Source organism: Bubalus bubalis, chromosome 3 (assembly GCF_019923935.1).
Source record: "Bubalus bubalis isolate 160015118507 breed Murrah chromosome 3, NDDB_SH_1, whole genome shotgun sequence".
Lineage (NCBI taxonomy): Eukaryota > Metazoa > Chordata > Mammalia > Artiodactyla > Bovidae > Bubalus > Bubalus bubalis.
In genome coordinates, this window is record NC_059159.1 from 152,607,163 (window position 1) to 152,622,136 (window position 14,974).

The 14,974-nt window shown below is 41.9% G+C and overlaps 1 protein-coding gene and 1 long non-coding RNA gene across 9 annotated transcripts in view; one reads left to right on the forward strand and one right to left on the reverse strand.

The window, feature by feature from the left end:
• The window catches only part of PLPPR1 (phospholipid phosphatase related 1), a 600,006-nt gene that overhangs the window by 583,034 nt on the left and 1,998 nt on the right, over positions 1-14,974 (forward strand). For all 7 annotated transcript variants that reach the window (XM_044940346.2, XM_006067875.4, XM_045165145.1 and 4 more), the window contains 3 exons: positions 2,040-2,290; positions 6,754-6,930; positions 9,788-9,919. In XM_044940346.2, coding sequence (XP_044796281.1) covers positions 2,040-2,290; positions 6,754-6,930; positions 9,788-9,919 — 560 coding nt within the window. The remainder of the gene's footprint in view (positions 1-2,039; positions 2,291-6,753; positions 6,931-9,787; positions 9,920-14,974) is intronic.
• Positions 1-14,974, reverse strand: part of LOC123332929 — a 31,417-nt gene that overhangs the window by 9,254 nt on the left and 7,189 nt on the right. The window lies entirely within an intron of this gene.

Below are 14,974 nucleotides of genomic sequence, written 5' to 3' on the forward strand. Positions count from 1 at the left end.
TCACCCTAATTGGAAGCACTCTAACAAATAAAATGCCAGGGGAAAATGCTGTCACTTTTCTCTTTTCAAATCATGAATTATCCTTGTTTCCTGGAAAAGTATGGCTAGACAGACTTATTGCCACTTGAAAAAGCTAGAGACCTGGTCTTTGAGAATCTTGCTTGAAGATATAAAAAAATTGCTAGCCAGACTTCCAGAACCTGGGAGTGAAAGGAATGATCAATGAATGCTTAGTCTCAGAGGTCAGACCCTAGGAGTGTCAGTCAGTTCAAGCTATTAAAAGAGCCAGTTCTCACTGATAAAGCACATCCTGGCAAAGCCACAGAAAAGAAAATTGTAAGAATCAATACAAGTCAAAATGGAAACCGGATGAAGGTTTCAGCCAAACTCGTCTTCACTTCTGATCTAATGGATTGACTTTTGGGTGCTGAAATCAGTACAATTTGCAGATTCAAGACATTGAATATGGAAGTCAAAACTAGATAGAAATTTAATCAAAAACTATAGCAGATCCTTGAAATTTACAAGGGTTAATGCCACCTCTCACTCTTGCCAATTCCTCCCACAGCTGAGTTGCACTGGCAAAGTCTTCTTTATCTCTTCAAGCAACCTGTGTATACCTTGGCTCTGCATAGCTGCTCTTGATACATTTAACAGATACCCTATAGATGTATGTATAACCTTTGAAAGAATCCACAGTGCAACTTCCTATAAGGAATTCATATTTTTGGTCAAGCTAGTCATGGGCAATCCTATATTCCTGTGTAACTTACCAGAGAACAGATAAAATCCAGGAAGTATAGCCTACCCACAGGATTCTTAGCCAAACAGGTCAAGTCAGCATGGTAGGTAAAATGATGCCTTTCTCACCCCAAAATGTTTATGCCCTAATCCCTAGAAACTGTGGGCCATGTCACCTTACATGACAAACAGGAATGTACATGTGTGATTAGGATTTTGAGATTATCCTGGGATTTGAGATTTGATTAAGGATTTTGAGATTATCCTGGATTATTCAGGCAGACACAATGTAACATTATGAGAGAAGCAAGATAGTGAGGCAGGGAAGGAGACGTGACAGTGGCAGTAGAGCTCTTATGATACGATTGCTAGAATCAGGGGCATAAGTCAAGGAATGAAGGTGAGAATCTGGGAAAAGCAAAGAGTAAGTTCTACTCTGGAGCTTCCAGAAAGAACACAGCTCTGCCAACACTTTGATGTTAGCCCAGTGAAACCTATTTTGGACTTCTGATCTCCGGAACTATAAAAGGATGCATTCGTGGTGGTTTAACCACTAAGCTGGTAATTCGATCCAGTCAACAACATTCTCAGTTTCCAACATCAAATGAAACCTTCAATTCAATCAGGATTTCTAGAGCGATCTTTTTCTTTCTTTGAAGGACGACTCCTAACATACTCATTATCTCTCACCTGCCATGTTAACTCCTTCAAGGAGTACTCGCATCTCCAACAGGACCAGGGAGAAGATATATTCTATAGAAGGCAAGAGAACCAATGTTGAGTAACTATTGAGTTGGCCAAAATGTTCGCTCATGTTTTTCTGTAACACCTTTCAAACTTTTTGGCCAACCCAATACTTAATGCCAGGCACCCTAGGGGTTATTTTGCACATGTCTTATTTTATCTTTCCAACTCTTTTCTGAGGTATCATTCCCTGCAACCACGCTTGATAAGGGTACTAAGATTCAAAGAAGATAGCCTGCACTGTAAGCAAGTCATCAAAGGAGTGCCTAGAGCCCAGCTCTACGTGACTCCAAAATTCAAATCCTCCTATGAGAACATGCTGCTTCTCCTTTATTGACACAAAACAGTAAAGCATTACCAGCAGCATGACTGCATCAGTTTGGAAGAAACAGTGGTTTAGGAAGCAGGAAAGAGAAAGGTGAGGGGACAGTTTGACTCCAGGGAGGACCTTTCTGATAGGTTGTCATGGGCTCGCACTGCTGTTTTTCTCTCAGGGACAAAAACCAATCTATGGTGTATGTCACCATTCCTAATTATTTTAAATCTCCTCATAGGAGTATTTGCTTTTGGGCTTTTTGCTACTGACATTTTTGTAAACGCCGGACAAGTGGTCACGGGGCACCTGACCCCGTACTTCCTGACGGTGTGCAAGCCCAACTACACCAGTACAGACTGCCGGGCGCACCACCAGTTCATCAACAACGGGAACATCTGCACCGGGGACCTGGAAGTGATAGAGAAGGCGCGCAGGTCCTTTCCCTCCAAACACGCTGCTCTGAGCATTTACTCTGCCCTGTACGCCACAGTGAGTATGACCCGAGTAGAGTTTTGGCTGTGATGGGTGTCTCTGCCATCCTCATCCCCCATTCTTTCATTAGTCACTTCTGGTGGCTTCTGAAGTCATGTTACAATGTGTTTCTCTTCCATTATATCATGCTGTTGCCCCCACCTCAATACCCCAATGTAAGACCCCAATGCCAGAGGATGTTAATTCTGGCATGACTGTCGATGATCACTTAGTCACATCCTCCCATTTTACAGATACAGAAACTGAGGCCCAGAGAATTGTTAAGAGTACACAGTCAGTGCAAAGGCCCAGGCTCCTGGCATTGGACACAGGGTTCTGTCACTGCCCAGAATAGCACTCTGCGCCAAAGCTCTGGTTGGTTCCAGAACAGCACACATTCCTCACGCTTGTCTATGGATTGCAGATGTAAGCCTTAGGCAAATGCCTGCCCAAAGCAATGTGCAATACCAGATGAAGACAGGGTTTCCTCTGCTCCTCCTAACACTCTTCAACACTTTGCCAGGACAGATGGGCAATCCTGCAACGCCCCCAAAATCCAACAGTTCACTTCTCACTGTTCTCTAGATCACAAAATCTCTTGACTGCCCCCACTGGGGTATAATAGTCTAAACTTTGTGGCCTCATCAGAGAGAAAGCACAAAAGTGTGTCCAACATCTTAAAATAGAAGAAATGGTGTCCGTCTATATTTCCTTCTCTTTAATTCCACCCCACTTTGGAAATAACCTAGGGCTTCCCAGGTGGCGCTAGTGGTAAAGAACCCGCCTACCACTGAAGGAGACGTTCGAGACACAGGTTCAGTCCCTCGGTTGGGAAGCTTCCCTAGAGGAGGGCATGGTAACCCACTCCAGTATTCTTGCCTGGAGAATCCCATGGACAGAGGAGCCTAGTGGGCTATAGTCTATAGGGTCACAAAGAGTCAGACATGACTGAAGTGACTGAGCACGCATGGAAATGACCTCATTTCACCTTTGCCTGACCTTTGTTTCTTTAGAACCCAGAGTATAGAAGTGGACAGATCAATGCAAACATTCCACTGATGGATATCATGTGTATTTACCTGTGGATGAGTGACTATTGGCTAAAAACATCCCTTTTCCTTCAACTTACTTTATATTTAGGGTACGACTAGTCTAGAGATTCTTGAGTGAAAGGTGAGGTAAGGAGAAGGCAGAGCAAAGACCCCTTTCAAGCTATGCGGTCTGCCTAGAAACTCCCAGTGTGCCTTCACCCCAGCCCCGGGAGCAGGTTCCCCGCCAATGACAGTAACCACAACGCCCACTGCATCTGATGGAAGTGTGTCCATGCCATCGTCCCAAACACTGTCCTAAATTCAGGGAGGAGTAAAGGTGACTGACTACAGGTCTGGTCCATTTAGTGTAGTTTAAAAGAAATTGCTTGATATTCTCTTTAGAACAATGGTTCTTTTTTTGTCCAATTTATAGAATCACATCTATAGGACAACTTTGCAATATCTATTTCTTTTAGATTTACTCTTTAATGAATACATGACAAAAATGATTTCAGCTACCCCCACATTAAGGAAACATGAATGTAAATAATACAGAAGCCTTGATTTACAAACAAACCAGTTTAGCTCAATGAAGTTCCTTGACTCACTTTTACCCCACCCACAAAAAAAAAAAAAAAAAATATATGTCAGGCATTTTTTTAAACAAGGTCTTTTCAGGCATTTGGCATAATTTCCAGCTTTCAAAATATTGTATCAATTTGTATCCTAGATTATCTAGAACTTATCTAGAACCTAAGTTATATGAAACAATGTACTCTTGCACCTTTTCCTGTATTTTTATCAGACTTAAGTCATTGTTGTATGAAATCATTTTCTATAATACCATTACAAGAACAAATCTGTTACTCATCTTAAGCTACTGTCTCATCAAGTGAAATATAAATTTCTCTTGAGAAGAAAGAAGTATAGTCATCTTACTCAGAATATATGCTGGTAGAGCACATGTTTTCAAGGATTCAGATATAATCCAATTCAAATCATGCCCCACAGACAGACTATAATCAGATAAACCCTGATACAGGACTCCAATTATGTAAACATCTTCTGAGCCCCTATTATGCGTGCTTTCAGAAATTACTCAACAAGGATTTCCTAAGTACTAGTTAATACTGTGAAGAATACTAATGAACCATAGGCCCATGTTTTAATAGTTTGTAATCTTATAAGATTTATAAAGGCTATAATTTAAAAATATGGAAGCATAAAACACTAAATTTAAATATATAAATATATTAAAAAAAATAAAATTTAACCCATTATTGACCGGGGGATTTTTACAAAAACCAACACCTATGGCCAGTGATTTTTATTTTGGCCAGCCAAAAATTAATTGTTATTTCATTAAGACTTTATGGGTTACTGTATTTAAGTTATACTTGATACACCTGCAAAGTCTTCTCCTGCACCTTGAGTATTATCTATCACTTTCCATATCAGAATTGATCACTACGGTTTTTTTTTTTTTTGTCTTTTTGTTGCTCTGATATTCACATTGTCTGAATCAGAACTATATTCTGAAGAACTATCATCTTCTGACACATTAGTATATATGCCACTTAGACAATCAGATAAAGTATCTGCATAAAATTCTTCTTCACTCAAAATTTCAAGATGTATCATTTTTGAAAATTTTACAGCAATAAACTTGCATTTATAATATATACAGCATTGGAACAAAAATTGAATGTAGGGAAATGTGAATGACAATTATAATTATCATAACATGATAAATATCATTAGTTATAATAATTATAAGTTGTGTAATGAACTCTATCAATTTTAAACCCTAACAACTATGTCTCTGGTCAATAACATTCAGTACCAAAAGACATATTAATACATCTTTGGTCAGTAATGTGCTAAACAACATTTCCTACTCAGCCTCAGAATGGTGTGATGATATGCTCTAATTTATATAACTCTCATCTAACCACAGTTTTGTAGGGTATGTGTTACATATAATAAAGAAAATCCCATCTTCCTGTATTCACAACAATGCTGAAGGATCATCCTAGGAAATTAAGTTTCCACTAAAATATTTTAAAATGCATCTATTTGAACTTATATGTGCTCAGATCATACAAGCACACTATACTGCAACTGGAGTATTGGCATACTATTTTTCTGAGTCACAAACTCATTTAGCACACTTGTTAAGGTTTCCCTGGTGGCTCAGATGGTAGAGAATCTGTCTGCAATGCCGGAGATCTGGTTTTGATCCCTGGGTCAGGAAGGTCCCCTGGAGAAGGGAATAGCAACCCACTCCAATATTCTTGCCTGGAGAATCCCATGGATAGAGGAGCCTGGTGGGCTATACAGTCCATGGGGTTGCAGAGTTGCTCAGAATGAGACTAACACAGAGACAATAGATCAATTGCGCCCTCTAGTGGTTTCTTATAACCATTACCAAAGTTTGTGCGACAAGAGGCATACCTTGCTTACTCTAAGCCACCAGGGACATATTTGATAACCAAGCCTGTAAAATATTTAAGTCTTACTCAGCTCCTCACGGAGAAGGCAATGGCACCCCCCTCCAGTACTCTTGCCTGGAAAATCCCATGGACGGAGGAGCCTGGAAGGCTGCAGTCCATAGGGTCGCTGAGGGTCAGACACGACTGAGCGACTTCACTTTCACTTTTCACTTTCATGCGTTGGAGAAGGAAATAGCAACCCACTCCAGTGTTCTTGCCTGGAAAATCCCAGGGATGGGGGAGCCTGGTGGGCTGCCGTCTATGCGGTCGCACAGAGTCAGACACTACTGAAGCGACTTAGCAGCAGCAGAAGCAGCTCCTTACAATGTCTTAAGAACAGAGTACACCTCAAGTGTCATAAATTGTATCATCATTTACTAACATCAGGTCTTCCCAACCTTTTATACACCCACATAGAAAATGTTTAAACATGCTGGAGTAAATGAATGAATAGAACTGATCACAGCCATCCCAAGGAATGTGAGAATCAATTTCCCAGCACAACGGAAACACTAGTCTGGAAGTCAACACTTTTATACTCATTGAAAGTGTGAAGAACTAGCTAGGATTATGGGGGACCCAAAAAATAAAATGTATTGCTACTCCCCTACCTGGTCTTCTCCATAAAATTAATTCTCATAGAAGATTTTCTGGCATCTGAGATTCTTATATGGGTTTATTAACACTCCAAGTGATTCTTTAGTTTGTTGCATAAAAACTGCATGCTCTGGACTTGATTATCATGCAGTCCTTCATGTCACTGTAATTCTGTTCCCATGCCCACCAGAATATAAAGCACTGAGATGAGTGAGCATCCGTTCATGGTTCATGCTTTGGTGCGGGCCTGTCTGTGTGAGTTGGTGTGTGTCCGTGTACATGTATATGTGCACCGTGTACATGTATATGTGCACCGTGTACAGAGGCTGCTGGTCACTCCCCAGTCTCTGTCCTCACCTAGATGTACATCACAAGCACAATCAAGACGAAGAGCAGCCGACTGGCCAAGCCAGTGCTGTGCCTTGGGACCCTCTGCACAGCCTTCCTGACGGGCCTCAACCGGGTCTCCGAGTATCGGAACCACTGCTCTGACGTGATTGCGGGCTTCATCCTGGGCACTGCGGTAGCCCTGTTTCTGGTAGGTCAGCTTCCTCTACTTTTTTCCCCCTCTGGTGCTCTCTGAAAGGCTGCCCAAGATCCTGGTAAGTCAGGCTCCCCAGACTCCATCGTCTCAGTCCAGGTTCCACCGGCCTCAACCTTGTGAGCTGCAGTTACTCACCAAGTACCCTGTGTCCATTCTTTCAGAAATATGACTGCATAGTCCCTCTGTGGGCCAGGAGTATGATCACTCCAGGAAGGATGGCTTGCTCCACTTCCTCCAACCCTGTCCTTGGGGCTGGGGATGGGCAGACTAGCAAAAATTTAGTGTACCTTCAAACCATGAGTCTTTAAATACTTGCTCAGAGACATACTGGCAGCATAAGCTAAGTGCCGCTTGGGGGAAGAACAGAGAACAAAGTACTGATGGAAGCAGGCAGCTCCTTCTCCAGCATTTCAAGAAACTCCACTCTGGCCCAGACTTTCAAGTCCCACTCAGAAATAGGAAAACCCTCAGCTAATCGCACCCAGGGGACTTCTGTTATTATCTGAACATGCCTCCTGGGCATCTTATTTCCCCTATAAGTGGCTTCTCAACCACATAACACTTCCTGAAGAAGGGTTTTGGTTCATTTTTATAGATTTGAGGTATGATAAAGTGAAAATGTTAGTCACTCAGTCATGTCCAACTCTTTTCCAATCCCATGGACTGTGGTCCACCAGGCTCCTCTGTCCATGGAATTCTCCAGGCAAGAATACTGGAGTGGGTTGCCATTTCTTTCTCCAGGGGATCTTCCCAACCCAGGGATAGAACCTGGGTCTCCTGCATTGCGGGCAGATTCTTAACCATCTGAGTCACCAAGGAAGCTAGGCATACAATAAATGGTACACGAATTGTATAACTTGATCAGTTTTGACCTTCAGATACTTCTTTCTCTCCCACCCTTCCCCTCCCCCCTCATTCCTAAGCAACCACTGATCTTCTGTATTAGGTTACTATAAGATTTAATGTTAATGGAATTATACAATATGCATGTGTTTTTTCCTAGCTTCCTTCATTCAGCATAATTATTTTGTGATTCATCCTTGTTGTATCAGTAATTCCTTTCTCTTGCTATCTAGTATTCCATTGCATGGACATACCATGGAGGTACAGTTTTTAAAAAATATAGTCAAGGACTGGGCTTCCCTGGTGGCTCAGCGGTAAAGAATCTGCCTGGCAATGCAGGAAACATGGGTTTGAGCCCTGATCTGGGAAGATCCCACATACCACAGAGCAACTAAGCCCATGCTCCACAACTATTGAGCCTGTGCTCTAGAGCCCAGGAGCTGCAACTACGGAAACCCAAGCACCTACAACCTGTGCTCTGCACCAAGAGAAACCACCGCAGTAAGAAGCCAGCACAATGCAACTAAAGAGCAGCCCCCACTCGTCACAACTAGAGAAAAGCGTGAGCAGCAATGGAGACCAAGCACAGCCAAAACCAAATTTATATGAATATATATGTGTGTGTATATATGTGTGCATGTATACATATATATATATATATTTTCAAGGATTTAAAATACACCCAGAAGGGTTCACAGTAAATTACTAAGCCTAAAGATTCTGTGCATGATGAAATCAGTCTCCTAATAATATTCAGCAAGCCTCTCCTAGCAGACAGACGTCATCACAGCCTGTTGCCCATTCTGCCCTTTCTAGTCCAAGGCACCCCTTAAGACTAACATCACATGTAGATGGATTTCACGGGCCTGTGACGTAACTTCTCCTCGTCCTATCCCTTCCATACAGGGATTCCGCATATATGTCCTCCCCAACACGGGGGAGGCACATGTGCCTCTCCCAACTTCTAACTCCGAGTTCCCCAACACTTTTACCTGCTCAGAAAATGCTCACATTTACTCAGAACACTAACTGGCAAGCTCCATTTGAATTCCAAGTTCTTTTTTAGGGATCCAATCTTTCTTCCTAAAGTGAAAGACAGGGGGACTTAAATGCACATTCTCTGTGAAGCAGCAGCAGAAGCGGTGCCGAGTGATCCTGAGATACTGATCTCTCAGAGGGTATTTCCCTAAGAAAAGGGGGAAAGAATACAGATGACTCAAAGAGGGATCAATAGTATGTCAATGAAAGCCCCACTGAGGGGCTTCCCTGGTGGCTCAGACAGTAAAGCCTCTACGTGCAATGCGGGAGACCAGGGTTCAATCCCTGTGTCGGGAAGATCCCCTGGAGAAGGAAATGGCAACCCACTCCAGTACTCTTGCCTAGAAAATTCCACAGATGGAGGAGCCTGGTGGGCTACAGTCCATGGGGTCACAAAGAGTCAGACACGACTGAGCGACTTCACTTGGCACTTAAGCCAAATCTTACAGTGGACTGATTTAGAGGCTATGGAGTTTATGTAGCCTTGGGAAAGTCATCTACATTCTCTGTGCCTCCTTATCTAAGGTGGAGAGGATAATAGTATCTCCCTTATAAGAATGTTGAGTAGTCAAATGAAATTAGGTAAAACCCTTCAAACAATGCCAGATACATAAGTGGCCCTCAGTAAATGTTAGCTGTTACTATGAGATGGTTTACATGTGTCATGTCTTTTAAATGTAAATCTACAAGGCAGGCGTTATTCCCATTTTTATAGGTCAGGAAACAAGTTCATTGGGGGTAGATTGAGTATCCCTGGCCATCTGGTGATCAAACAGATGCTTCCTCAGCACCCCAAATGTGCTCAGCAGAAGACAGCCTGGACCATGCCCCAGGTCTTTCCATGGTCCCTACTCATTGGCTCAAAAGTCACAGTGCAGTGACCTTCAAGGGGCAGGCCTGCCACCCACAGAGATAGCCAGGCATTGATGGCTGCAGTCTGACCCTAATCTTTTTTCCCCTCATCCCGCAGGGAATGTGTGTGGTCCATAACTTTAAAGGAACACAAGGATCGCCTTCCAAACCCAAGCCCGAGGACCCCCGTGGAGTACCCCTCATGGCTTTCCCAAGAATAGAAAGCCCTCTGGAAACCTTAAGTGCACAGGTACAGTAAAGTGGTTTTAGCCAACAAAGCCTGGAGGCTCCAGGCTTGTTATGTGGAAGTCAACTAACCATTCCTCTAGTGAAAACAGGACACAACTGAATCTGCCCAACAACAATAAAAATCTGGGGACTTCCCTGGCAATTCAGTGGTTAAGTCTTTGCCTTCCAATGCAGAAGGTGAAGGTTCAATCCCTAGTCAGGGAACTAAGATCACACATGCCTTGTGGCCAAAAATACCAAAACATAAAACAGAAACAATATTTAACAAATTCAATAAAGACCCTAAAAAAAAAAAAGGCAATAAAAATTTGACATAAAGGCCCTCAAGAACTTCACAGCTTCCCTCAATTAGTCCCATATTCCTTTCAGGCAGTGGGCATCATGAATCCTCAGGACGTTCTTAGTAATGTCTAACTTAAACCCCAGCTGCTTCAGGATATCTTGACCTTCAATGTAATAACACATTTGTGAAATTTAGACCAACTCTTATGGTAGGCCAATTCGATTTAATATGTAGCACAACACTTGGAAAGAAATGCTTTGTTACATTCAGTGATAGATGTAAACTGGAAGCACATTAAAAAAGGTAACTCAATATCCTTTTGGATCTCTTTTGATGACCATCAAAAATTCGATGCAACAGTACTTACTGTTTACATTAGGACCATTACATTCATGCCAGAGATAAAGACGACAACTAGCCACACAGTCTTTATGCTCAAGGAACTTAGAGACGATCAGGAAAGATGTATATAAATGCACGCATGCTCAGTTGTGCCTGACTCTTTGTGACCCCATGGACTGTAGCCCACCAAGCTGCTCTGTCCATAGAATTCTCCAGGCAAGAAAACTGAAGTGGGTTGCCATTTCCTACCCCAAGGGATCTTCCCGACCCTGGGATAGAACTGGCACCTCCTTCATTGGCAGGTAGATTCTTTACCACTCTGCCACCTGGGAAGCCCTGTATACAAGTGAATAATCATAATATGGCATGCTGAATCAGATGTGCAAAGTGTTCTGTGAACACAAATGAAGAAAAAATTTATTGTAAGGCAGGGAAAGACAAAGATGTGCCAGCCAAAATGAGCCCTGATGCATGGTATAAAGCCTGACTTTTGCCTGAGACAATTGCTAAGTGCTTTACAAATATTTTTTTTTTGAACAAAAACTTACTGAATTGGTAGTGTAATTCCCACTTCACAGAGAGAGAGGAATATGAAGATAGCAATATTAAATTACTCACCCAAGACACATAGCAAGCAAGTGGGAGAGTTGGGGTGAATAGTTCTTTGAGCAGACAGAGCATGGATAACTAATAATAAAACAGGGATTTTATTTTCATGTAGCTGAGTCTTGCTAAAATGTTTATTTTCTGTAATAGTCTATTTACCTTGAAGTCTTATTGTATTTGGCATCTCCTTACTAAATCATCTTTATTGAGTACAAGAGGAAAGCAAATCTCTTCCCACTGGACTTATCAGATACTTCCTATCAATACAGTATAAAATATTTCACTAAAGATTATTAACTATCAGACATCTGAGAAACTATCCTATTTCTTTTCACATTTAATGAAGTCCAATTTTATTAATGAACCAGGAAAAAAATCTATTTCCACCTGGGAAAAAAAATATTTAGGAGTCTCCATTACACCCAGTGCCAAGTACCAAGTACCAAGTGCCAAGTGCCAAGTTTTGTTTTCCCTTCACCTATATTAAGGTGAAAATTATAAATTCTAAATATAATTAGAAGTAACATGTTTAAAATTTTATCACTGGTTTATTTATATACAGCCAGCTAATGCAGGTTGAATGACAAGTTAGCTAAATAATGAAACCTTGTGATGAAAAACCCTAGTTTTCCTTTTAACTATGTTCTTAAACCCAGTGAAGTCAGAGTAGTGAAGTGAAGTCGCTCAGTCGTGTCCAACTCTTTGCAACCCCATAGACTGTAGCCTGCCAGTCTCATCCACCCACGGGATTTTCCAGGCAAGAGTACTGGAGTGGGGTGCCATTTCCTTCTCCAGGGGACCTTCCCAACACAGGGATTGAACCTGGGCCTACCCACATCGTAGGCAGATACTTTACTGTCTGAGCCACCAGGGAAGATCCCGAAGTCAGAGTGGGTCCCTCTATCTTTGAGAAGAAGCAACTAGTGACAAAGGTGAATTTAAAAAGCAAACTGAAATGTTTGCCGAGTTCCACAAACATGTAGTCTGTCCTTGCAAATGCTGTTGACCTTGCCCTGAATGTCCTGGTCTAAGAGCACCTTCTTTCCACCTCAGCACTGCTCAAGTGTAACCTTCTCTCTGAAGCCTTCTCTAGACTTCTCTCTCCTCCCTCAGGACAGTAGTAGTTGACCAAGCCAAGAGACACCCAGGCCATGTTTTGGGGGATTCTGCTTGCATTGAAAAATGAAATACCAAAAAGGGTTTCAAAACCCCGATATTAGCAGTAAAGGGGCTTCCAGGTGGTATGGTGGTAAAGAGTCTGCTTGCCAATGCAGAAGAAGTAAGAGACATGAGTTGAATCCCTGGGTCAGGAAGATCCCCTGGAGAAGGAAATGGCAACCCACTCCAGTATTCTTGCCTGGAGAATCCCATGCACAGAGGAACCTGGGGGGCTACAGTCTATGGGGTTGCAAAGAGTAGGGCATGACCACACAAACGACCAATCCACAATACAGATTTTTAAAATTCTTTAAGTATATGTATCATTATTCACTACAGGCAGTAACTGAACTTTTGAAATCTGTCCACGTGTCTTTATTTCCATGTGTATCACCTTGTCTGCACACAGTTTGAGGCCTTTTGTGAATACCAGGCTTCAGCCGAAGGACCCTCAGGGCCTGACGTGCATTTGCTGCTCACAGTTCATGTCAGGACTGCCCTCATATCTGCCTCCCCCAGGAACTGAGAGATTAAAGATACAAATCCTATGAACCATGTCCTTCTTACTCTCCGTATTTCCTGGCATTCACTAGGCATGAAATAAATGTCAGATGACTAGACAGATGCAAGCCAGAATCAAAATATGAACTAGGCCCTTTAGTCAAAACCAAGAACCCAAAATTGGACTACAGTCTATATCTGAACCTCCATGGTAAGCAGTTTATGAGTAATGATGAACAGAACTTCTGCAGGCTGGTCACAATGAATCTACAGGAAGCTGGAAGGAAAGTAGTACTGCCTCTTAAGCTATGCCTTCCATGCCATTTGTGCAATATCCAAGCATCTGCTTTCCGCATGGGTAGTTAGAAGGACATACCCTTTATTTGTGGGTCAAGAAAAGGAAATGAGCATATGGTGCAAGCTATCACATTCAATCTTTACCATAATCCTGCAGTTGGCCTTATTCTTCTATTTTATAGATAAAGTAAGGCACAAAGAGTTTAAGTAATATGCTGAAGGTCACTCAGTAAAGATTAAGACACAGGCCCATCTAATTCTAAAGGCCCTGCTTGCTCTCTACACCACACAGCCTGAGGTTTAAGGAAAATTCCATTTTGAAATCTACAGCTCTCAGCACTGAATATGGAAACACGCTGTAGCGGCCAGTGTGTGGGGGCTGAGCTGCACCGCACTAGCAGAGTTTACACTGAGCACCGCTCTTCCAAAACAAATATGCCCTGTGTTCTCCCCTGTGGGCGAAAGCTTCCTGTGCAATAGCAGCAGCCATGGCTTCTACTAGAAACTGCTGCTCCTTTGTAATTTTGGGATACAGCTGTCTTCCCAGGAGGAAGACTATGGGGATCTGAGAGAAGATATGAACCTCTCTTTAGAGTGCACATTCTCACATGAGAAATCCATCCCGCTGTTCAGAGCACCTCAAGAAGACGACTCTCTCGCTGGGGAGGGAACCCCCATCCTCCCTTTAGTCCCCCTGAGACATACTTTCTTCTTTGCCCCACGGAGCTTCTCTCTTCCCCTCTAAATGATCAGCTCAAATTTAAATACTTGGCCTTCTGTGACTGAGACAGTACGTTCTGTAAAATCTTTCCCCAGGACTAAAGAGAAACCAGAAAGTAAAAAACTGTAGAATCCAAATGAAACAAAGATGGTCCGCTTTCCAAAGTGTTCTTTTGTGACCCCACGGAGTTGTATCCTGGAGACCTGCTCTGAGCTTTCCTCGCCCTGCAGCTTCATACCCATTTTCACCTGCGCAATTAAGCTTAGTGTTGAGCAAATGTGTTCTTGTTGAACATGGTTTATATTAACAAAGAAATGAGAGTGGAGCCAATGTGTTAACTCCCTGTGTGGTATGAAGTCTCTGGTGTCTCCTGATGCATACAGTGGGGAGAGGAGATATATTTTTCTTTAACAAGAGTAACAACAAAAGGATCCACTCTATCCCAGGACCCACATGCCTATGACCTTATTCCAGGAGATTCTAATTCAGCCATTCGGGGGTGAAAAGCCATGTAAGAAAATCATCCCACAGGAATTCTAATGCTTATAGACTTCATATCATAAATAGGAGGGGAAAAAAAGACTTGGAGAGTTAAAGAAATCTGTACAAAGTCACCAAGTTAGTTATCTTAGGCTGTTGAACTACTTTATCTATACCATTCACTCTTAAATGAAATCTTAAAAACATATAAATGACCAAACTATTGATGGAAGTTTTTTTTTTTAAGGAAGCATACTATAAAAGCAAAAGGATAAGTTTTTCACATTATAGCAAGAAATGCAAAAACCTCACTTTTCACAAATATAGTAGACAAAAGTACCTTGAGAAATATGGAATACTCAGTTTCTAAAATTCACATTTGCCCTCTCAAGAATATGACTCTCTAGTGTCCTAAAAACAAACAGGAATCTGGAAACCCATAATAATCAATTAGCTCTAAAGCCACCATTTCTTAAGGTATTATCAATACCATAAACTGGGAATTTTAAGTTCAAACAAAAGAGAAAGCCTTGGGCCTGAAAAAAGGTGGGATTATATATGTTATATAAAACAAGAGATAAGGGTTATTATGCACAAACCACATAAACAAAAATTAACAAATACAAGGAAAAGTGGATAAAACTGCAATCATAGATTTTAACACTTTT